General features: G+C 42.2%; 1 protein-coding gene across 4 annotated transcripts in view; it reads left to right on the top strand.

The window, feature by feature from the left end:
* Positions 1-25,853, top strand: part of bnc2 (basonuclin zinc finger protein 2) — a 324,547-nt gene that overhangs the window by 274,638 nt on the left and 24,056 nt on the right. For all 4 annotated transcript variants that reach the window (XM_077232323.1, XM_077232321.1, XM_077232324.1 and 1 more), the window contains one exon: positions 22,497-24,805. In XM_077232323.1, the coding sequence (XP_077088438.1) occupies positions 22,497-24,805 (2,309 nt within the window). The remainder of the gene's footprint in view (positions 1-22,496; positions 24,806-25,853) is intronic.

Here is a 25,853-nt window from a genome sequence, read left to right as displayed (position 1 = left end):
TCCCGAGCGCTCACGGCTGGACGATTGGTTTTTGGGTAAGGCCGCCGACCCTCGTCCTCGGCAAACCCCAATACCTTTCTTCCCGGATGTGCATGATGAGATCTCGAAGTCCTGGAAGACCCCCCTGTCTTCTCAGGACCGCTCGCTGGTCTCATCCGCCTTTCCTCCCCTCGATGAGGCAGCTGCCCGTGGGTACACTGGGCTTCCCCCGGTTGAACGCTCTGTTGCCATGCAACTATGTCCTCAGAGTGCTTCTTCTCGGGGCGAGCCTAAGCCCCCATCCAAAGCCTGTAGATTTTCGTCGACCCTGGTGGCGAAGTCTTACAGAGCGGCGGGACAGGCAGCTGCTTCACTGCATGCTATGGCCACTCTGCAGGTCTACCAGGCCCAGATGCTCAGAGACATGCACAAGGGTAGGACAAAGCCAGGGCTCTTTGATGAGCTGCGCGCCGCGACCGACCTTGCTCTCCGGGCGACGAAGATTACCGCGCGCTCCCTGGGTTTGGTGATGTCCACAGCTTTGGTCCAGGAGAGACATCTGTGGCTGAACCTGGCTGACATGCGGGACGCCGAGCGGACCCATCTGCTTAACGCCCCCTTGTCCCAGGCCGGCCTCTTCGGCGGTGCAGTTGAAGACTTTGAGAAACAGTTTTCAACTGCCCAGAAACAGGCCGAGGCCATCAGACACATTCTGCCCCGCCGGCCCGCTGCTGCCTCCACCCAGCCGGCCGGGCAGACGCCCTCCTGTGGCTCACCCACGGGTGGGCAGCACCCTAATGTGGTCAGAAACAGAAACAACGCCCTCTCCCCTGAGCTCACAGAGTTCCCACAAGCCGTGCTCTCCTCGCCCCCCTCTGTCCCAGAGGGGGTTGACACGGCGTGCCATCCACAGACCGCTTCGCCCCTGTCCCCCTCTGTCGCCAGACCCGTGGCAGAGCAGGCCCCCGCGGGACGACCAGCCTGGTCCTCCCCTGGCCCCCTCTGCCAGGGCGCGGTTGCTAACTGTGCCCCCACACCGGGCCGCTATGCCGTCCACGTCTGGGCCAGTTACTCCGCTTCGCTGCCCCTCCGGGGGGACGCCTGTGGTTCGCATAATCCCGCTGGTTCAGTTCCTGGGAGCCTGGCTAGAGCTTCCCCGTCTGTCCCGCTGGATCTCGCGGACGTCAGGCTCGGCTATGCGATTCAGTTCGCATGGTCTCCTCCCCGCTTCAGGGGAGTCCGCTCCAATTTGGTCGGTGGCAATGCCCCTATCATGGGAGCACAGATTGCCACCCTGCTGGCGAAGGGTGAAATCGAGACTATCCCTCCAGCCGAGATGAGGTCCGGCTTCCACAGCCCCTACTTCATTGTCCCCAAGAAAACCAGTGGGTTACGGCCAATCCTGGACTTGCGAGTGTTGAACCGCTCCCTTCACAGGATGCCGTTCAAGATGCTCATCGCCAAACTCTTTTTCGAATGCATACGGCCCCAGGATTGGTTTTCAGCGATCGACCTGAAGGACGCCTATTTTCATGTCTCCATTCTTCCTAGACACAGACCGTTTCTCTGGTTCGCTTTCGAGGGGCAGGCATACCAGTACGCGGTTCTCCCTTTCGGGCTAGCCCTGTCTCCTCGCATCTTCACGAAGGTCGTCGAGGCTCCCCTTGTTCCCCTTTGCGAACACGGGGTTCGCATCCTGAGTTATATCGACGACTGGCTGATCCTAGCTCACTCTCGAGATCAGGTTTGCGAACACAGGGACCTAGTGCTTCGCCACCTAGCTCGTTTGGGCCTTCGGGTCAACTGGGAGAAGAGCAAACTTTGCCCCGTGCAGAGGATCTCTTTTCTCGGTATGGACATCGACTCGGTCGCCATGTCCGCGCAGCTTACGAGCGAGCACACACAGTCACTGTTGACTTGCCTGAGACAATTCGAGGGCAGGAGTACGGTTCCACTGAAACTCTTTCAGAGGCTCCTGGGGCATATGGCATCTGCAGCCGCTGTCACGCCGCTCGGATTGCTTCATATGAGACCGCTTCAGCTTTGGCTTCGCGACCGAGTCCCGAGGTGGGCATGGCAACACGGCACGCTCCAAGTACCAGTTACTCCGACCTGCCGTCAGTTCTTCACCTCGTGGTCGAACCTCAGTTTTCTCAAGGCAGGTGTCCCCCTGGAACGAGCTTCCCGGCATATTGTTGTCTCAACAGATGCCTCCACCACGGGCTGGGGCGCCATGTGCAATGGACATGCTGCTGCGGGCTCCTGGACAGGACCCCTGCGGCTATGGCATGTCAATTGCCTCGAGTTATTGGCAGTACGCCTTGCCCTGCACCGATTCCGGGCGTTGCTCTGGGGTCAACACGTACTAGTCCGTTCAGACAATACCGCCACTGTAGCGTACATCAACCGTCAAGGTGGTCTATGCTCCCGCCGTATGTCACAACTCGCTCGCCACCTCCTCCTATGGAGTCACAAGCATCTGAGGTCGCTTCGAGCCATCTTCATTCCCGGAGCGCCTAAACTGTGCAGCCGACGAGCTCTCACGGCTTCAGCCACTCCCTGGAGAATGGCGACTCCATCCCCAGTCGGTTCAGCTGATTTGCGACCAGTTCGGGGACGCACAGATAGATCTGTTTGCCTCTCACGACTCGACCCATTGCGCCCAGTTTTATTCCCTGACCGAGGGCACGCTCGGCACGGATGCTCTGGCGCACAGCTGGCCGATGGGCCGCAAGTATGCGTTTCCCCCAGTGAGCCTTCTTGCGCAGACCTTGCGCAAGGTCAGGGAAGACGAGGAGCAGGTCATTCTGGTTGCCCCTTACTGGCCCAACCGGACCTGGTTCCCCGAACTAGTACTCCTCGCGACAGCACCTCCCTGGCCGATCACTCTGAGGAAGAACCTTCTTTCTCAGGGACGGGGCACCCTATGGCACCCTCGTTTCGATCTCTGGAACCTCCACGTGTGGCTCCTGGATGGGACGAGCCAGGTTTGAGTACCCTACCACCAGCGGTGGTGGCTACCATAACTTCCGCTAGGGCGTCGTCCACGAGACACGTCTATGCGTTGAAGTGGAACCTCTTCGTCAGCTGGTGCTCTTCTCACCGAGAAGACCCCCGGAGATGCTCGATCAGCGTTGTGCTTTCTTTCCTTCAACAGGGGTTGGAGCGAAGGCTGTCTCCCTCCACCCTGAAGGTCTATGTTGCCACCATTGCCGCACACCATGACCTCATCGAAGGTAAGTCGGTGGGGAAGCACGACCTGATCATCAGGTTCCTGAGAGGAGCTAGGAGACTAAATCCGCCTCGCCCTCCCCTCGTTCCCTCTTGGGACCTGAAGAGTGCTCCATTTGAGCACCTGCAATCAGTCGAGCTTAAATTCATGTCTATGAAGACAGCGCTCCTGGTTGCACTGGCCTCCATCAAGAGGGTAGGTTACCTGCACGCATTCTCCGTTGACGAAGCGTGCCTGGAATTCGGGCCGGAATACTCTCACGTGATCCTGAGACCCCGGCCTGGATACGTGCCCAAGGTTCCTACCACTCCCTTCCGGGACCAGGTGGTGAACCTGCAAGCGCTGCCCCTGGAGGAGGCAGACCCAGCCTTGGCACTGCTCTGTCCAGTATGCGCTCTCCGCGCCTTTGTAGACAGAATGCAGTGTTTCAGGACCTCAGACCAGCTTTTTGCCTGTTATGGTGGGAAGCTGATGGGCAAGGCTCTCTCCAAGCAAAGGTTGTCTCACTGGATAGTGGACGCCATTGCTTTGGCTTACCAGCAGCAAGGTCGACCGTGCCCCCTTGGTGTGACTGCCCACTCTACCCGGAGTGTGGTGTCCTCTTGGGCTCTAGTGCATGGCGCCTCGCTAACAGACATCTGCAGAGCTGCAGGCTGGGCGACACCTAACACATTCGCCAGATTCTATAATCTCCGAGTGGAGCCTGTGTCCTCTCATGTACTCGCTTCAAACAGCTAGTACCGGACCCGCTCAGGTGTCTTCGCTTGCTCGCCATTCCACTCCACGGACTGGATACGTGCGATATTCTCCTCAGGTGAGCTTCCCCGAAAGCCCTGAGCTCCTCCAGCACTCCTGACGTCGGCGCCAGTGTCTATTGCCTGCGCGTCGGCTAAGTGCCTCCCGTGTGCATGGTCCCTCCTCTGAGCGACCCCCACATGTGTATTTCCACTGTAGGCCTCCCTGAGCATGTGTCTTTCCCTCGGCAAGCCACCTTGCCACCCCTGGGTTTGAAATATTCCACCTGCGGCTGGACACCCCAGTGTTTTCCATATGCTTCCTTCGGGTCATATGTGTATTCTCTAAGTCCCCCCCTCCGGGTTGGCATTAATTGCATACTTCCCCTAAGCTTGGGATATGCTTCCCAGTGTACCTTGGTATTCCTGTGATAAATGGAGTCCTTCGTCCAGTCTTGACAGGGATCTCGATTTACGCAGGGCACTGGAAGACAGCTGAGAAGGTGGCGTGATTAGACTGGTAACCCCATTCGTCGTCATCCGACGTAACTCGGAGTGACAACGAAAGGGAACGTCTATGGTTACGTATGTAACCCTCGTTCCCTGAGTAGGGAACGGAGACGTTACGTCTGTCTGCCACTTTCCGCTGTGCCGCGGGGATCGCCTGAGCTCAGTCTTGGCTCCTCAGCGAAGAAACATATCTGCATGTTGCCGGCTTCCTCCTTTTATATCCGCGAGGTGGGGCGGAGTTACGCCATGCAAATGGCATTTCTTTGCCATTGGCTCGTTTTGTAATACTCGAAGTTGATAGGCTTTCTAAGCGAAACCCCATTCGTCGTCATCCGACGTAACGTCTCCGTTCCCTACTCAGGGAACGAGGGTTACATACGTAACCATAGACGTTTCTAATTATTTTTTTACTGTTATGTTTTGGACATAAATGTAATTATTGAATTAATAAAAGTATTGAATGCATTATGCAATCGAAAAGTAATGAGAATAATACACAGTTTAGTCCACAGACTCTGGTGTTGTATCTGAAGAGTTTTGAAAATGTATAGTCCTTCTAGGTATTGAAAAAAAAAAAACACATAACAACTGTGAAAAGTGACAAGAAAGGGACACATATGGAGGGAAAGAAATGGGCACATATAGAGGGAGAAAGATGTTCTAAAGGCACTCCTTTACTGTACTTTGCAACGTTCCATCTCAGTTGGAACCATTTGTGAATAAGAGTGGCCTGTCTCTTTTTGTTTTACATGCTGTTAGCGAAGGCAGGAGCTGATACAAATATGTTATGGGAGTTGTACAGCAAACAGCCATTTGTATCTGCATTTGACCAGAGGGACTCTTGAAAGGGAAACAAGGGAGGGGTGTAGAGAAAATGACTCGTGCTTAATAGCTCTTGAGTACAGTGGTTGCAGCTCAGTGATGTAGTGTGTCAACTCCCTCTGGATATTGGCACTCCCCTTTATGCACCTTGGCATGACTTTTCACTTTGATTGTCAGGCAAGACTGTGTGCTTCAGTGACTCCATATCCCAGAAACCCCTGGGACAACAGAAACTGAATATGTAGCTGAGTGCTGTGCAAATGATTATGGCTGGTGCCTCAGTAGCTTAGGCCAATACATAACTCTGTATATTTAAATTTGCATGGTATTACATTTGCATCTCAAAACCCCAATATATATATATATATATATATATATATATATATATATGTTTATCTTGTGCATAACCCCTCCCCATGGATCGCTTGAAGGCTTTCAAGAGACGCGTATTAGCTGTTGCTGGATGGGTAAAAGATGTAAAAGTGCGGCACCTGGCCACCAAGGATTTATATTTAATTATGGGACATGTTGGTATTATTAAAAAAAAAAATCAAATGAATGATTTTGGTGGTAGTTTGCTCTGACTAGGTAGTGAGTTGTTAGCTAGTTAAGTGGCTCTGGTAGCTTGCCAGCTGTTAGCCACGGCTCGTGGCTAGCTGTCATTAATCTGGATTAGGCCTGTCGCAATAGTCAATAAATCAATTAATCGCACGATAAAAAAAATGAGCTCGATCATTTTTCCGGCCGCGATAATTTCCATTTGCATGCTTTGTTCTCCTCGTCTCTCTCTCTCTCTCTCTCTCTCTCTCTCTCTCTCTCTCTCTCTCTCTCTCTCTCTCTCTCTCTCTCTCTCTCTCTCTCTCTTTCTCTCTCTACCAAAGAGACTGGATGACAACTCTGTTTAAGACATAACCGACATATTTTACGTGAATACTCTCCAAAACGGACATTTAAACATAATGTTGTGTGTATTTGTCCATTCAGACACGAAACAGAGCTCAATTCATTACTCGTGCGCTGTATAGGGCTCTATGGCTGCACGCTTCGGGTCGGGTGTGTGCGCACAGAAAGATGAGACATGATACAATATGAGAAATTCATACTTTACGAGACATTTCTTCTATCCTTTTCTTTTGGTATAGAATAAAATACCAGTTCGGCGTTCCTCTTTCGGCTGTTGTTGCAGCCAACTGCACAACATGTTGCAGGCATTACTGAGACCGTCGGTCGTCAAGATGGCGGCGTAAAGCTACAGTGACGTCATTTGAACTGAACGAATACCAACCACACAAGCACCTGCCAAACACAGCGACAGACACGCGGTGGCTACGTTTGCAACAACATTTTCACCGGAGGAAGAGATAAACGCTTATGGTGTGTTCACACCGAACACGAATAGAGCGTCAAAAACGCGTCTATCGCGTCTAGTTAGACGCTTGAACATTCACTCGAGTTCAAATTTTTCAACTTGGCGGAAGACATTCGCGGCAAACGCGTCGCCCATCTCGCGTCATTCGCGACGCCTGGGCGAACGATGCGTCTATTCGCGTCTTTGCATTGACTTTGTATGTAATCTACTCGCGCAAATAATTAAATTTGCGTTCGGTGTGAACACACCACGCCCATATAGCTAGCATGATGCCTTCTATTTCTAGATGACAAAGACAAAGTTTACCAGTACTACGACACTATGACAAAGGTTACCGGTACTTATCTGTACTAACGTCATCATCACTTCCACTAGATAAAAAGACAGATTTTTCACTTGGTGCTATTCAATGACAGTAAAAAAAAAAAAAAAATTCGTTATTGTGCACTGCTGCTCGTAGACTAGCTCCAGTGCTCATTGCTGCGTTGCTAAATGATAGCAACTCACCAGGACACTTCACCAACTCTCCACTCATTCTCCTCGGACCATGCATTTAATTGGCCATCATCTTTAACGGCCATCAGTTCTTGTCAATTCCTCATTTGCCCTCTCACGTCTGGCAGGTTCAAAATTATACGGCTGCGGGCCATCATACATGTTGGCTCTTGCCACCTCTTCCTCATCCCAGTCAGTCGCCATAGTTCTAATACTAGGCTGAGGCTACCTTTCCTCCACTTCTCCCCAACGTGACGTCATCGTAAAAAAAAACGTTACTACCAAAAACGTAAAAAAAAAAAGGTCTTTAAGACCATTTTTGAGACATTTTAAAAATGATATACATATTTTGAGTGATTTATGTACCCATTGACAGTGGTGGTTAACCTGCAACACGGCCTTTAATTTAAAAAATGAGGAAAAATCCAACCTTTAAGGACACCAATTTCTTTGTGAATGAATAATGTAGCGTAAATAAATAAATGTTCTTCCTTAAAATACAGGTTGCATAAGTCAGGACACCCCTATGTTAAATTCCCATAGAATTTTTATTTTTAAAGGGATACTCCACTTTTTTTGGAAATAGGCTCATTTTACAACTCCCCCAGAGTTAAACTGTTGCGTTTTACCATTTTTGAATCCATTCAGCCTCTCTCCTGTTCTGGGGGTACCACTTTTAGCATAGCTTAGCATACATCATTGAAGTGGACGTGACCATTAGCATTTCTCAAAAAAAAAAATGACCAAAGTGTTTCGATATTTTTCCTATTTAAAACTTGACTCTTCTGTAGTTACATCGTGCACTAAGACAGACAGAAAATGTAAAGATGCGATTTTCTTGGCTGATATGGCTAGGAACTAGCCATGGCTTGGATCCCTTTAAAGGCTAGTTGTTTCATGGATCCAAGATACTATGCACCTGATAAAGTTCCCTTGGCCTTTGGAATAAATATACCCCCACATCATCACATAATCTTCACCATACCTAGAGATAGGCATGGGGTACTTTCCATAAGATCATCTCTCAATGCAAATCAAACCAGCTAACTGAAATAACACCATGCCAATCTCTAGGTATGGTGAAGAGTATTTGATGATGTGGGGCTATTTTAATTCCAACATAACAGAAACTTTTAAATATCAAATATAACTGAAGTCTTTCTCATTATCACAAAAATAAGACTTAAAGTATAGTTCACCAAAAATTTAAATTTGCTATTAATTTGCACTCCCTGAGGCCATCAGATGTAGGTATCCTTTTTTCATCAGTAGAACAGTAAAGAAGATTTTTAGGTTAAACCGTAGTCCTTGGGTATTCATATAATCCAACTCAACCACTACCATCAATTTGAGGGTCGAAAAAATATATACAGGCAAAACAAAATGAATACCCGTGGCACCTGACAATTCCTTCAGTACTTATGAAGCGAAATGATCGTTCTGTGCAAAAAACTGAACATTATTTACAGCATAATTACCTGTAATCCACAGCCTGGGCAAACGGTCCTGAGTATAGTCATGGCAGTCTGGAGTGCAAGCTTCCTAACGCATGACGTATGCGCAGGGGCTCAAACTTTGGGAATCTTTGAAAAGTCAATCTTCTCGATTGAGATTGCGCAAGCGAGCGTGATCTTATTTTTTTATATAGGTTGTGGAATCCAGGATAAGCGCTAGTAAGTACCACTTTGCATTTACTCGCATCGCGCTGTGCCACAACAGCTAGAAGCTGTCTGCACTGGACAGTGGACAAAACAACGCAACTGTTTCTTCCTATGAGAAGTATCGTGGGTGCTTGGAGTACATCATAAATTGAATAAGGCATCAGTTTACTGTCGGGGATTTGTCGTGCTGCATCCAGTGAAGACAACATCACTGGTTATAATGTGTTCTATTGTCTTTTGTCGCATCGTGCCTCTCGCGTCCGTGCAGACATGGTGTAAGAATCACCAATTATTAGTCCCTGTGACATATGACATGCTTGCTGTATTTGCTGTGCTTGCTGTGCCTTCACTGCTTGGCCCCAAATTGCTGCTTACATCTATATTACTGTATATGGATGGATTCAGGGTTAATAAACATCTTGATGCTCCTTGATCGAAGCGCCGCTTTTGGCACAGTCTGCCATGAATTGCTTATTTCTCGGCTTTCTGATATTGGTATCACTGGTTCCGCTCTTTCCTGGCTTATTTCCTATATCACTGACAGAATGTATTATATCACCATACAAGGTCATAATTCTGCCACCAATTTACTTACACGGGGCGTTCCTCAAGGTTCGGTTCTTGGTCCACTCTTGTTTATCATCTACATACACCCACTTGGTAGCATCATACGCAGGCATGGACTACAATTCCATTGCTATGCAGATGACATCCAAATTTACCTCACCACCAGCTACGATAGACCATCCCTGCCTGACTCACTCACTGCATGCATCAGGGACATAAAGCATTGGATGTCCCTTAACTTCCTCAAATTAAATGATAATAAAACTGAGATATTAGTGATTGGTTCTCCAGTTTCAGTCAAAAGGATGGACCAGTCCTTCTATATTGATGGTTTCCATATAAAGCCTTCATCACTGACTCGCAACCTCGGTGTCTTATTTGACTCAACTCTGTCTTTTGGCTCTCATATTTCTTCCATTGTTAAAAACTCTTTCTTTCATCTTCGAAATATTGCTCGTCTAAGACCATCTCTCACTTTAGCTGACGCTGAACTCTTAATTCATGCATCAATCACATCACGTCTGGATTATTGCAATGCTTTATTTCTTGGCCTTCCCAAAAAACTTATTGCAAGATTGCAGTACGTCCAAAACTCAGCAGCAAGAGTTCTCACCTCCACCAGGCGTTCTGCTCACATTACTCCGGTGCTTCATGACCTTCACTGGTTACCTGTTTCATCACGTATCCACTTTAAGGTATTGCTTTTAACATATAAGGCATTAAACGGTCTTGCACCCCCATATTTGTCTGATCTACTTTTCACCTACCGTCCTGCACGCTCTCTCAGATCAACTGAACTTGCTTTACTGTCCATCCCTCGTTTTCGATTATCTACAGTAGGTGGAAGGTCATTCAGTGTTAATGCGCCAACATTATGGAATTCACTGCCCCTTTCACTTCGAAATATCTCATCAGTGACTGCTTTCAAGACACAGTTAAAAACATATCTGTTTAACATGTACTTTGCCTAAATGTGATTATATGTGCCCTTTGTGATTGTAAAGTTGTGCGTCAGTGTTAAATGTATTATAAAGGTACCATGTAAAGCGACCTTGAGCTTTGGAAAGGCGCTATATAAATAAAACTTCTTCTTCTTCTTCTTCTTCTTCTTCTTCTTATATCTTACAGCTATAGTATAGGGACTTTATTGTTTGGTGGTTGAGATGTACAGAGTTTGAACAAACTCTGTTTGGGTTTCTGTGCTGGTTGGCATGTAGTGAAGACAGGCCGATGAAGCAATAGATGATGTTAATGATATTTATTTTCACTGAAAGTAATTACAGTGTAATAATGTCAGCAACAATAAATTGGCCTGATTCTAGACCTATGTCTTCCCAAAACCCTAATATAACTTCTTGTTATTCTTGTGATGCCTACCCACACAGCACTGATGGTAATATCCATCCTTCCAGAGATCTACTTAGGTAAATTACTGACATACCTAGATCGGATGTTTAATGGGTCTGTTTAGCTGAACTGCTGGCCCATCCACATTACTTCCATTCATTCTGAAATACTTTTGAGATTGTATGTGTGTCAGCAGTAAATAATGCTGTTGGTGACAGTCACAGCTATGTTTGCTGGGTCTGTGAGCTCTATCTCCAGAGGCCCGAGGACAGGAATAACTCAAGAGATGCTGCTGAAGCAGACACGAGAAGGAAAAAGCCACCTCTAAGCTAATGGCCTTGCATCTTCCTGGCAGCATGTCAATAATGGCTCTTATCGCATTAGGCAAAGAGTCCATTAGCTTATTCTCTTCGCCTGCATGTGCTATGGCAGCGCCAGTTTGTACATAACCTCTCTAATAGTCGGTGTGTGTGTGTGTGTGAGTGTGTGTGTGTGTGTGTGAGTGTGTGTGAGTGTGTGAGAGAGAGAGAGAGAGAGAGAGAGAGAGAGAGAGAGAGAGAGAGAGAGAGAGAGAGAGAGAGAGAGAGAGAGAGAGAGAGAGAGAGAGAGAGAGATTACTAATCCACTAAATGTAAAACATGTGGCTTAAAAAAAAAAAGTGTTGTTTGACTCGCAACGAAAGAGGCGTAGATTTAGTTTAAAGCAAGAAGTAAGGTGAACACATACATATCTTCTTTCCATGTTTTCATCTGATCTCCTTCCAGCTGAGCTAATCTTTTGAAGGTTACTCTTTGACTTCTTTTTAATAACAACAATATAATAGCTTTTGAGTAAGAGGTGTAAGCATTACTCTAAATGATAACAGTAATGTAAAACACCTCCCAGTATCACACTGATACAAGACACGACAGCCAAGAAGCAAATTGTGAGCATATGTCTCACCTTTTTCAAGCATTAGCAAACAATCACTGGAGTGATAGAAAGAAGATGTGATTTCATAAAGAACAAAAAAAAAAAGACACAGTTGCACCAAAGACCCACAGATGGGACATTTCTCACGCACTCCCACTGTTCCCCTTACAGAGCTCCATGTCCACCTAACATCTGCTTCCCATATCAGAAAATCCACTATATTCCCTGACAGAAGAGGATCACATAAATCCTCTATTATTTTTCATCAGTCACTCTACATTTGAGTGTTGCCCCACAGCGACATGTTACAGTCAAAATGACAATGATGCAGATCACTTGTATTGTAACAGGTTCATTCAAATGACAAAACCACTTTTATACTCCACTTTTAAGCTCACAATCCACAGATAGGGTTTTTAATTTTTTTTTTTTTTTTTTTTGCTACACATGAAATATAGTACCAAATAAAATAATAACAGTTTCTGTCACACTTGTATGAGGTAGACTGCTTAAATAACATTTATCAAAATGTCTGGACATGGAAAATCATCATGATTTTGATCTACATTGGATGTATTTTAGTCTGTGTTCTGCATTGTGAAAATGCTAGGCAATGCAATTAGTGTAGCTCTGTTCCAAATTATAGAAAAAGTGGTTAACGGTGGGCCATGTGTGTGTATGTGTATAATAGGCAACACCTTATTTGGACATTAAGGTTTTCTCCAGCTTGGTCAGAGTATACCATCTTTCCCCAGAGATCACAAGCAGTCATTTAGGATTATCGGAAAATCTGGATGTATTTTTCTTCTACATTTATTTCATGTGTCATCCAGCACAATGTCAGATAAACAATATGTATTATTGGATGGCTGAGCCACACACCTCCCTAATACCATGCATTTTTTGGCATATTGGCACAATTAAAATGTGGTTTGATATAAAAAAAAGTCCACATTTGGCATCTATGAATAGAGAGCTTTATGATAATCATTAGGCACTATTTGACCAATGAGAGTTACACAATACTCTTATGAGCTCTCCCTCTGATGTCATGGCTCCAGGCACTGGGCTTTGACTGAGCCTTTCGCCCCTTTTGCCACTTCCCTACTCAATTATTCATTGCTTAAAATAAAAAGGTCAGAAAGTAGAATACTTCGCAATTCATGGGTTCAAGACCTTCTAAGATCACAGGGAAACCTCTGCTTAACCTCCCTTGAAGTAGTGAATACAAGGGATGGAAGTTTTTTTTTTTTTTTTCTTCTGGGATATGATAGCTACCCCTTGATCAATAGTGAATTCTCATTGTGTCCACTGGGAGTCACTGAATCAATGTGGTTCCCAGACCAATTGTCCATGGTGAATTAGATGTTTTAGAAATGTCATTTCTATATTAGGTAGACAGAAGCAAATGTTTAAAATGTGATATTGGAATATTTGTATCAAAAACGTTATTTTTTAAAATATTTTATTTAATAAATTAAAATATTTAAATTATCAAAGAAAAGTTAGTGTGCTGTGCATGGGCCCAGTCTATATATTTATCTTTTCTTACTCTGTTCCCACTGTACTGTAGTATATATTTTCTTAGAGCTTAATGATCCCATGACTATGATAAGTGATGATTGCTAAAAGGACCGTACTCAGTGGCTTAATTTTCAGCCTTTAACACAATACTGGGGGAATGTTAATATGATAACTGCATAACTGACTTTTTTTTATGCTGATAACATTGACATGGATATTTGGCAATATGTTTCCTGTCCTTAGAGACCATTTACAAAGCTCAAGCCTCCAGCATCATTATTGGGTTGCAGTAAGTGACACCAGAAGCAGTGAGATAAATACAGCCGTAACAGTTGACACATTTGCTTCATTTGCCAACTGCACCATGGATAGATGAGACCTGTGACTTAATGCTATAATTATTAACTAATTGTCTTTAACCTCACAAACAGTGTTCAGCCACATTATGTAAAGGAGTCAGGGATGTGTAATGACAGTGTAATCCATCACAGCGTTGGGGGGCGTGGGGGACGGTTCTAATGAGATTTCATTTAAGTATGGCAAATCTGCAGAATGCATAGATTGAAGCCACATTAAGCTAATTGGGAGATGAGTGCCTTGGTGTAAAAGTGCTTCTAATGGCAGGTTTGTTACCTGACTAATGCAGGGGAGTTGGCTAAGGACCTAAGGCTGATTTGTGGGCAGACATACTACTATTTGATCGTACCAGTCAATCTAAATGTAGCCTCCTCTTCACTGCCTTTAGTTTTAGTTTCAATCTAGGATAATATTTCATGAATCAAGAATTTAATACTCAAAAGGATACAGGTATGGGAAAAAGCTATCATAATAATGAAACGTTCATACTGTAAATCTAACCAAAAGCACATGTTTTTTTCTCCAAGCAGAACTCTTATCAAAAGCCCCCTTATCGCCCAATCTTGAGTTTTTTTTCTGTTTGAGTGTGGCCATAGATTTGGCTAACTTAGATCTAGGCATCTCTGGAAATGTCGTTGGGTGTGTTTGCATAGTCCGTCTTATAGTGGCCCTCAAAAGCGTGCAGCCTGCGACCTGTATCGTGACAGCTGATTGGCCCCAGCATTTCTAAACAACTCCAGTTGGTAAACATGTCAGTCCAATGTCAATTCAATTCAATTCAATTCAAATTTATTTGTATAGCGCTTTTCACAATACACATTATCTCAGAGCAGCTTTACAGAAAGTGCATTTCAGAAATGTACATAGAAAAATACAGTCAGTTAATCATGTATTAATTTAGGGCATAGCATATCGCCTGGCGTTGAGTCGTCTCTTCATAGGCGTCGAGTCGTCTCTTCACAGGCGTCAAATCGTCTCATCACAGGTGTTGGGGCATCTGAAGTCACCGTGAGAGGCTGGATACAAACTGGAGCTGACGAACGCTATTTACCTCGGGACTGGCGTCCCGAGATAACAGCAGAAAGGCAGATGGGAAATAATTAGCATAGCTGATGTTCATAATGTTAATGCATTCGAACTGATTCAGCAGTAGTATAAAAGGTAAGCATTAAGTGAATGCTTGGTTAAATAGATGCGTCTTTAATCTAGTTTTAAACTGGGACAGCGAGTCTGAGTCTCGAAAAATATCAGGAAGGCTATTCCAGAGTTTAGAAGCTAAATGTGAGAACGCCCTCCCTCCTTTAGTGGACTTAGATATCCTAGGAATGACCAGAAGCCTCAAATTTAGTGATCTTAAAGAGCGTGATGGATTGTATGGCGATAGAAGGTCTGTTAAATACACAGGAGCTAAACCATTTAGGGCTTTATAGGTCAGTAATAGTACTTTGTAATTGATACGTAACTTAATAGGTAACCAGTGTAGAGATGATAAAATAGGTGTTATATGATCATATTTTCTTGATCTAGTAAGAACTCTAGCGGCTGCATTTTGCACTAACTGTAGCTTGTTTATTGAGGATGCAGGACAACCAGCTAATAAAGCATTACAGTAATCTATTCTCGATGTCAGGAATGCATGAACTAGCTTTTCTGCATCAGAAACAGATAGCATGTTACGTAGCTTAGCAATGTTTCTAAGGTGGAAAAAGGCCGTCTTGTAACATATGAAATATGATTTTCGAAAGTCAAGTTGCGGTCTAGTATAACACCCAGGTCTTTTACTGTAGTGGATAAAGTAACAGGACATCCTTCTAAATTAAAGTTGTATTGTAAGGGATTTTGTGGGTAGTTTTTTTGACCAATAAGTAATACCTCCGTTTTATCTGAATTTAATAGAAATTACACGTCATCCAGCATTTTATATAATTTAGACACTCTGTCAAGTCAGATAAGTCAGTGTTTTCATCTGGTCGTGATGAGATATATAATTGAGTGTCATCAGTATAACAGTGGAAATTAATTCCATGTTTTCTTATAATATTACCAAGTGGCAGCATGTATATTGAAAATAGCAGAGGGCCTAGCACAGATCCTTGAGGCACTCCATAGTCTACTGACATTATCTTCAATTTTTTCCCATTTAAACAGACAAAATGATAACGGTCTGATAAGTACGATCTAAACCAGCTTAATGCCTGTCCCTGAACACCAGTGTAGTTTTGTAGTCGATCCAAGAGTATTTTATGATCTATAGTGTCGAATGCAGAGCTAAGATCGAGTAGAACTAGTATTGAGATACAGCCTTGGTCAGAAGCTAAAAGTAAATCATTTGTAATTTTGACTAGCGCAGTTTCTGTGCTATGATGCGGTCTGAATCCCGACTGAAATTTTTCATAGATATCATTTTCTTGCAAGAAAGAGCACAGTTGAGCGGACTCAATTTTTTCTAGTATTTTAGACATAAATGGAGGATTTGAGATGGGTCTGTAATTTGCTAAGTTATTTGGATCTAATTGCGGTTTCTTAATGAGAGGTTTTAGTTTTGCCAGCTTGAATATTTTTGGAACATGACCTAAAAATAAAGACGAGTTAATAATATGAAGAAGAGGCTCTTCGACTACAGGTAACACTTCTTTCAGTAGTTTAGTGGGTATTGGATCCAATAAACATGTTGTTGGTTTAGATGCAATGATAAGTTTATTTAGCTCTTCCTGTCCTATAGTTGTAAAGCGGTGTAGTTGTTCTAGAGGGGCCATAATTGAGGCTGAATCATAAGACACCATAGAGGATTGTACATTTACAATTGTGTTTCGGATGCTTTCTATTTTCTCATCGAAGTAATTCATAAAATCATTACTACTATATTGTAACGGAATATTTTGCTCTGGTGATGTCTGTTTATTTGTTAGTCTAGCCACGGTGTTAAATAAAAACCTTGGATTATTTTGGTTATTTTCTATTAGCTTGCAGAGATGCTCAGCCCTGGCTGCTTTTAGAGCCTTTTTCTAACGTGACATACTGTCTTTCCACGCGATTCTAAAGACCTCTAAATTAGTTTGTTTCCATTTACGCTCTTTCGTAACGCTTACGTTACGAGTTTCTCTCTTGATAGCATGCGTAGCACTGTTGTACCATGGTGCTTTAGTTTTCTCTCTAACCTTTTTTAATCTAATTGGTGCAACAATTTCTAATGTACTAGAGAAAATGGTGCTCAAACTGCTAGTCATTTCCTCTAGTTCATCTGTTTGTTTGGGTTCACTTAGCAGCTGAGATAGATCAGGTAAGCTATTTGAGAATCTATCTATAGTGGTTGGAAGGATTGTTCTGCCTGGTCTAAAACGTGGCGCAACATGACAAATTTCATCAGTACGTATTATGCAAGTTACCATTTAATGATCAGTGAGATCGTCACTTTGCGGTATAATATTTATATCAGTTGGATTGGTTCCATATGATATAATTAAATCTAGTGTATGATTTAAACGATGAGTGGGACCACTGACGTTTTGCGTGACCCCAAAGGAGTTTAATAAATCTGTAAACGCAGCCCCTAACGCATCATTTGTATTATCTACGCGTATGTTAAAGTCTCCAACAATTATTGCTTTATCGACATTGACCAATAGATCTGAGAGAAAGTCTGCAAACTCTTTTAGGAAATCAACATATGGCCCTGGAGGTCTATATACGGTAGCCAAGGCTAGAGATAATATGAATTTGTTTCTTACATCTAAGAGCGTAACATTTAGCACAAGTACTTCAAACGAATTAAACCTGTGACCTGTTTTCTCAGTAACATTAAGAATATCTCTATAGATTGTTGCAACACCGCCGCCACGACCGATCAGACGGGGGTCATGCTTATAACAGTATCCTGGTGGAGTAGACTCATTTGACCAAAATAATCATTTGGTTTAAGCCAGGTTTCAGTAAGGCGAAACTATTATCTGTGACCATTTCATTTACAATAACCGCCTTAGGTGTGAGCGATCTAATGTTTAGAAGACCTAGCTTTAGAAATTGTTTTTGTTCACTGATATTTAGATTTTCTGGTTTAATGGTTTAAATTTGATGGACTTGATCTATTCCGCCTGTATTTTGATCATAGTTCTGAACCACATCTGGACGTAGTCTTTGACACAAATGTGACTTTCAGCTTTTTGTTTAAAATGTTGATAAAAAAGGATGTGTTGATAAAAAAGGATCCATGAAGCTACAATAAAATGTTTTTAAACTGGAAAGACTTAAAGTACAGTTAAAGGTATATTTAAAATATAAAAAAATGAATGCCTAAATAGGAACAAAGTAGTATACTATACTTAAAATGCAAAACTAATTTATAAATAATAAACTGTAAGTATGATGTTAACTTATATATACTTTAAACTTATATATATATATACTTATGAGTGTGTGTGTGTGTGTTTGTGTGTGTGTGTGTGTGTGTGTGTGTGTGTGTGTGTGTGTGTGTGTGTGTGTGTGTGTGTGTGTGTGTGTGTGTGCGTGTGTGCGTGTGTGCGTGTGTGCGTGCGTGTGTGTGTGTGTGTGTGTATGTATGTGTTAAAGACTGAAGGAAGGTAAAACATTTTCAGAAGTAAGACCATAAACAGAAAGTAGAGAATGAGAGAATTGCTCAAACATTCGACAGTATTTTTTTTAAAAGCATCTTTTAGTTACTATTTAAGGCGAGACACGGCAGGCAAAAACATCGTTTTTGAACAACATTGTTTTTTTCACTGGACAATTTTGAGATTTTGGGATTTGTCTTCAATAACATGTCTTCTTTCAGAGTTGTGGTGAAAAAAGTCTGAAATACAAATGTAGGTCTTTATTTTACACTTTGTCAGTTTGCGTCTGTAGATTTCTCACAAATTCATCAAAAGTTTTCGTTATAAATCATCCCTCTGCTCCAGGGGCGTCATGCAAGCCAAAACAATCTGAGACGTTGCAATTGTTTTCTGACGGGTGATATGGATCATGTTAGGAGGGGTCAGGGGGTTTCTCCCCCTGAACATTTTTAAATTCTGGCTGCTTAACATACCATTTCAAAAGCTTTTGAAGTCTACTTCATTAAAACATGTTTACACACACCCTTACTGTACACTTAGGCCTACTACACATGATTTTAAAAACAGTAACATTGCAGTTTTTATGTTATGATTTTAAATTGGTATGTGACCCAAGAACGATCTTACATTAAAGGTACATAAAGGTGCTGAGGTCTGACTTTGTGGTGCTCTGAAATTAAGTTATTTTAATATTAATATGTGATGAAGGACTTTGAAAGAAGTTTGACAGATTTCAGTGTTGAATAAGGTTAACACTACCCTGTTTATTTTAAAATGGTTAATATTTGACAGAAATGTAAAAAAGTAATCAAATCAAATGTAATATGTAACATTACTTTAGTAAGGAGAAACATCAAGTCGATGCCTTGATAACGTTAGGTTGGATTTTGCAGTTAGCCTACAACAAATTTAACACCCTCGTTTCTATAAAACTGAAAACAGTTGAACCAGCTGGAGACTTTGACACAAGACAAAACAGAACAGATGTTTCAAAACCGATCAGATAACGTTACTATGGCTTATTGGCTTTGTATGGCAGGCAGTAACGTTAGCCAATAGTTTACGGTTAGACTAGGCTAGCTATCAAAATAACGTTACACTGACACAATGCTCTGAATTCGCAGCTAATGCCAAATCCATAACTTTTTGATCAAGTTAAAATTTCCAGGTCAACCACAAATAATCCCATTACCTTTCATCCGATAACTAATTCAATGCCGATTTGTTGCTTTGCCCACTTACCACTTCAAGACCATCTGTAAAACATTGCCAGCTCAACGTGCGAGACGAGTGAGTGTGAGTTGCTTGAACATACACAGCAAAGATTCAGCGCTCTAGATTTGATATACACAGATACCATATTAGGAAAAAGTGCCGGGCTGATGCTGACCTATTTATTACACATCCAGAAGAAAACATTTGAGCCGTTATAGGCTCTGGTAATTATGGAGCATAATATGAATAAAGTTGTGACAAAAAAATTATCAGGGAGGAAAAATCTGAGGGGGCACGTGCCCCCTTACTTTGAATGGGCATGATGCCACTGCTCTGCTCCGCGATCGCGATCTGCACCCTGTCATCACACACACCGTTAGAAAGCTCTCTCTCTCTCTCTCCTGTACAATACTGCCGGATCCAAATATGGTCATTTCCTTATTATCAGCAACCAATCGTGAAAGTAAAAGGGGGGATTTTACTCTAAAAGCGCAATCTCATTGGCTGATGCTAAATCTTTAAAGCCCATTTTCTCAAAATGACTTTTCTCTCATACTCCAAGTCCAAAATCTCCACTTCATTAGCACCCATATACACCAAACTTTCCAGTCTTGTACCTAGTTATATTATGAAGACATTTACTGAGGGATTTGTAAATATATTATTCCTAGCCTGATTTTATATTTTACATTTTGGAACGTTTTATTCCAAAAAACATGGCGAAAATCATTTTTTTTAAAGCTATTGGCAGTATATTCTGATTTACAGGATAACAAAAGTCGATATCCATAAATCCCTCTGTAATTTTTCCCCATCTAATATGTGAACACAGTGAAAAAATTATTTTGAACCTGGCTTTATCCAATACTCAGATTTTGTTTTTAAAATAAATGCAAATTAGCGCATATTCAATTAGATAATGCCTCATTAACATATTTAATCATTAAAATACAGTAAACTTGTAATATATTTTTTTCCTCATCTTAATGTAGGTAATCAACTGGCAGAGTTTCATGGTGATATCTGCTAGTTAAAAAAAATTATCCTATTCACCTGTAGTGTCTCACCTTAAAAATTCACTTTGTAATTAACTTTTTTTCCCTTTACTTACATCAAATTGAAATACAGGAGTTCAAACCACTGTGCCATATAAAATAATATTGTTGATGCTGAAATTTAAAGTCTTACCTCCAGGCTAAACTCATACTCAAACACGGAATGAAAGAGTAAAATGCTTTTAATGTATATTTAACAACAAATACCCCAGTGACTATTGATGTGCTGTCTCTAAAGAATTGATCTTGCTTAAATTTCTGAGGCCATGCTGTTGTGAAACCATTCTGTATTCCCACCTCTCACTTTCTCTTACTATCTTTTTTCCCTCACTTTCTTTTATTCTCTAACTCTCTTTGTCTCTTTAAACATTTATTCTCTGTCTGTGCCTTAAAGGCCCTTGTGCTTTGTGCTGTTGATTTTTACAGCTCTTAAAATCCAGAGTAACCCTTGTGTCATCTCTAATTGTCATCAGAACCGCCATTGCTCCATTGATGCTGCCTTATTCTGTGTCAATGGTAAACTGGATCATGTATGATAAGACCAAACAAATTTTCTCTCCCCTTAAACTGGAAGTGCCATTCATAAACTTGCATGGTAGCAAGGGCTGAGTGCCACACTTTTGGCATCACATTCTGTGGCAAATGCCAATGAGCATTTATAGACAGTTTATAGATAGAACATGAAAGGTTGTGCCTGTTAATTTACATGACTTAAAAAGCCTGCTTATTCACATGAAGATAATACCAGTAATAAAGCAATACATAACAGTTTATGTTCAGTTTTCCAACTTCAGTGGGGTTTAGGAAACACAGTAATATAATGTAAGGAGACATACCACAGAGTCAAATAATGCAGGTATGAGAAAGAGGGAACAGAAAATAAAGTCACATATTTTATGTATCAAAGTTACAAGCCTGACAACAATGCTAAAATATCCTGCCAAGATTCCATTCCCAGAACCTCTTGCCATGTCTCAGTGTCTGGCAGTGGGTAAGTGTGCAAAGCTCAAACTGTTTTATTTTTCAGTGGTTAATAATACCATTACTTAGAACGCTGGCCGAAGAACAAGCTCCTTGGAAGTGGTGCTTATTTCTCCTCCTGGAGCAATACTGCTCTCTCTAGATGGAAACTTCCCACATCCCATGGTCCTGTTCTTCAACAAAAAAACAAAAAAAACATAAATAAATAAATAAATAATGAACAAAAAATTAAATTAAATAAAGGGCAGTTTAGGATATGTTGAGATTTACATCATTTCATACTTGTGTGCCTGAAGGCAAACCGTAAGTTAAACACATTTTTTTAGTTGACAAAATCTTCTTGAGAAAGTATGACTTCATTAATATTTAATTTAGTTTGAGACAATCATCCTCTAAACTCCAATTAACATATCACTGAGTCTGCATCCTGCTAAATACATTTAATGCAAGATTGCTGTCACCTCCAAGGCTTCTTCAAAGACATGGTTAAATAAACATGAGCTGTCACAGAAAGCCACAGAAATTATTATTTAACAAAAAAAAAAAAAAAAAAAAAGCCGTATATATTTTGTAAAGCTATGATCCTTATTTTTGAGAAACTGACATATTTTAAAACTATATTTGACACAATATTAAAAGCTGAGATTTACAAAATAACTACTACTACTACTATTACTACTACTCTGTTATTATTACTCCCTAAATTGAATCTCTTATGCTCTTTACTGTTTGTCAACAGCAATAATCTGTGGGTAATTGTGGGAGAGGCAGCAACAGTTGTATCTTTTTGAGAAGTTTTTTTCATTGTCTTACATCACATAAATTGATGTACTCTCTGCAGTTTCACAGGAACTCCCTAATAAATGAACACTGGTGGCTTCTATTTGTTGACTGAAGACTGTTTAGCTTTGCATGGGTTACCTTTAGTGTGCACCTAATGACTACAATTGCATGGTTGTTTTAAGAAAGAAAAGACATAGTGTAGAGTGGCTTATATATTGCCAGTTCAGAAACAAATCATCAGTCTTTATATATTGTTTCATGTGCTCTTTTGGGTGACATTCCTTTGTCCTTACCCTCCCCATCACCTCTATCTTCTCAGATAATATTCAGAAAAAAATAAGTATTTGTTTAGTTTTTTTAATCTTTTCTCTGATATGGCCTCTAGGATGCTGCAGGCAAGGTTCTGGACAGATGGACTATAATGTCCCGGGAAGAGGAGATCATCACTCTACAACAGTTTCTGCGCTTTGGTGAAACCAAGTCTATTGTGGAATTGATGGCCATCCAGGAAAAGGAGGGTCAGGCAATTACAGTGCCCTCATCAAAGACTGACTCTGGCATCAGAACTTTTATTGAAAGCAACAATCGCACACGTAGCCCTGGCCTTCTGTCGCACCTAGAGAACAACAGCCCCTCTAGTATTCACCATTTTGAGAACATTCCAAACAGTCTGGCCTTCTTGCTGCCCTTCCAGTACATCAACCCAGTGTCAGCCCCAATGTTAGGTCTGCCACCAAATGGACTGAACATTGAGCAATCAGGTCTCAGAATGCGAGAGCCAAATATGCCCAATCAGAGTGAGCAGGTGGGGACCAGTGAATCTGAAGTGTCCCTCTCACCGTTTCGTAGTGGTCAGAGCCCAAGTCGAGGAGCAATGGGGACCTTGCCCAACGCCATTGAACCTAAAATAGAACCCCACAGAGCTTCACCCATTTCTCCAACACCATCTACACAGCAGTCCCAGCAACCACATACACCAACCCAGCAACAGGGGCAGCAGCAGTCAAGCACTCTGAACAACCACCAGATCCATCACCATTTTGAAAAGAATGAACAATCGAAAACCATTACACACTCTTCTTTCTCTTCCAAAATGCATCGCATGCGTCGAATGGGTGCAACCTCACGTAAGGGTCGTGTTTGCTGCAACTCCTGTGGCAAGACTTTCTATGATAAGGGCACTCTAAAGATCCATTACAATGCTGTGCATCTGAAGATTAAGCACCGTTGTACTATTGAAGGTTGCAATATGGTCTTCAGCTCTTTGCGAAGTCGTAACCGCCATAGTGCTAATCCCAATCCTCGTCTACATATGCCTATGCTGAGGAACAACCGAGACAAGGACCTCATTCGCTCCAGTTCGGGGACTGCCACACCTGTCATATCAAGTGCCAAAAGTGGCTTCAATATAACTAGCCCAGGGCGGCCACCACTAAGCTTTGCCACCCCTCCTCTTGATCCCATGATACATTCACCTCTGCAGAGCCCTCTTGTCTTCCCTTCCCTGAAGTCTGTGCAGCCAGTGCAACCTGTGCCACCCTTTTATCGCACATTGCTCTCTCCTGCTGACCTAGTTAGTCCCCCAGTCTCTCTGCCTACCAGTCCAATTTTGCCTACCACAATCAACAGCACATCTTTGACGGACCAGCAACAGATGTTAGCTGCTAGCTCCCACAACATGGATGTATCTGAAACATCAACATTTTCTCATCACCTACCCACAACTCCCAGTACCCAAGATTCCATGACTCTCGACCCAATGCCTAAAAAGAAGCCTCGTAAATCCAGTATGCCAGTAAAGATAGAGAAAGAAGTGATAGATGTGGCAGATGATTATGATGACAAAGATGATGATGATGATGATGAATATAGTTGTCACCATCACCACCATCAGCCATCCAACATCCATAATAGTGTCAATGACAACTGCAACAACAACAATAACAGCAGCAGCAGCAGCAGTCATCATTGTGGGGGTAGCAGACATCAGTCTCCATCACAGAATGAAATGAGTCCCAGTCTAGCCCTTAGAGGCATGCTTCATCCTGACCAAGAAGTGTGTGGTGGGAGTCATGGTGGTAGAAGCCATGGCGACCTGCGCTGTATTGACAGTTTTACCTCTGAGGACCAAGATCATGAGCGTGACTTTGAAAATGAGTCAGAGACATCTGAATCCAAGATGTTCTACCGGGAGGAGCTGATGGACACTGACGAACATCAGCCTGCCCTAGAGAGAAATCTCAATAAGGAATACCAGGGGGTAGAAGATGAGGGACACCTCCAGAAAGATTTGGAGGAACAAAGACATTCCCCACCTTCACAACACCAGCCTGTTATCAAAATCAAAGAAGAGATCAATGATCCTACTTATGACATGTTTTGCATGGGTCAATATAGACTTTACAATGGGGGTATGGCAGCTGCTGCTGCTGCTGCTGCCAGCATGGCTGCCTTACACGAAAGTTTCATCTCATCAATGAGCTATGGAACAAGCCCACCAAAGTTTTCCTCCCAGTCCCCTGAGGGTGATCTCTGCGCTAGTCCTGATCCCAAGATCTGCTACGTCTGCAAAAAGAGCTTTAAAAGTTCATACAGTGTTAAATTGCACTACAAGAATGTGCACCTAAAAGAGATGCATGTGTGTACTGTGGCTGGATGCAACGCTGCTTTCCCTTCCCGACGGAGCAGAGATAGGTGAGACAAATCTTTTTTTATTTTCCACTTAAATCAAACTGATGTATGCTGATATAAATATGATAACTGGTAAACTTAAAACAAGTGGTTTTGATATATATATATATATATATATATATATATATATATATATAATTTTTTTTTTTTTTTTAAACAATAATGAAACAATACATTTATAATTCACTCTACTATACATTTTTTTTTTAATTCTAAAAAGTTCTATCATGACTTCAATCTTTAATTCTTACATTTCATAAAGTTATTATATGTGGGGAACCTGTTTAATCTTCATTTTTGCAGTTTGAGGGGGACAAATAGTTGAAAAAATATGTTAACAAATTATGCTTTAACAGGAAGCATGTGTTGATTGTACATTTCTGCAGACACTTATTTAATGCATTACTGTGCTGTTTACCTACATGATCACCTGTCACACACAGGTAGACATGCATACATTAGCAGAGGCTGCAGATTGTCAAACCACTGCATTCATTATCGCATCAGGAGGTGCAGGTTTCTCCAAGTCTGCTAGTTAACAGATTTACCATACACAGTCCCAGAATACATTTAGGCTAGAGGGCAAAAAAAAAAAGGATCTTCAGTCAAATGTAGTCTTTCCAAAGCTAATTGTTTTGGCTCTGCAAGTAAAGTACATTCTATTAAAGTCAGCCATATCATTAGTGACAAAACTCACTACTAATATCATTCAACAGAAAGTTACACAAATTGGTTTCATTTAGCGGGCCCTCTTACATACTCATAACGTAGGTCAATGCATGCAGTCTTTAAAAACTGCTCAACTTCAAGGAAGTCCATACAGAGTAAGAATATACATCTGTATCAAAATACAGAAGTATGAAAAAAAGCTTGATAGACAAGCACATTCAATTATTAATCCATCTCCAGTCCAACATTCACCGTTGTGCAGTGAACCAAAATCATCTATCCTTATTTTGTTGCCAGAGGAACAGTGCATGTCAGAAAGAGCCCTCTAGACAGTCAAACACTCTAAAGAGAGAAAAAATAGACCTCATCCATCTCATTCATT

This window comes from Siphateles boraxobius, unplaced genomic scaffold, assembly GCF_051911475.1.
Source record: "Siphateles boraxobius isolate OS27281-9 unplaced genomic scaffold, OSU_SipBor_1 17, whole genome shotgun sequence".
NCBI lineage: Eukaryota > Metazoa > Chordata > Actinopteri > Cypriniformes > Leuciscidae > Siphateles > Siphateles boraxobius.
The sequence above is the reverse complement of the archived record's forward strand: the minus strand, read 5'-3'. Positions and strand labels throughout refer to the sequence as shown.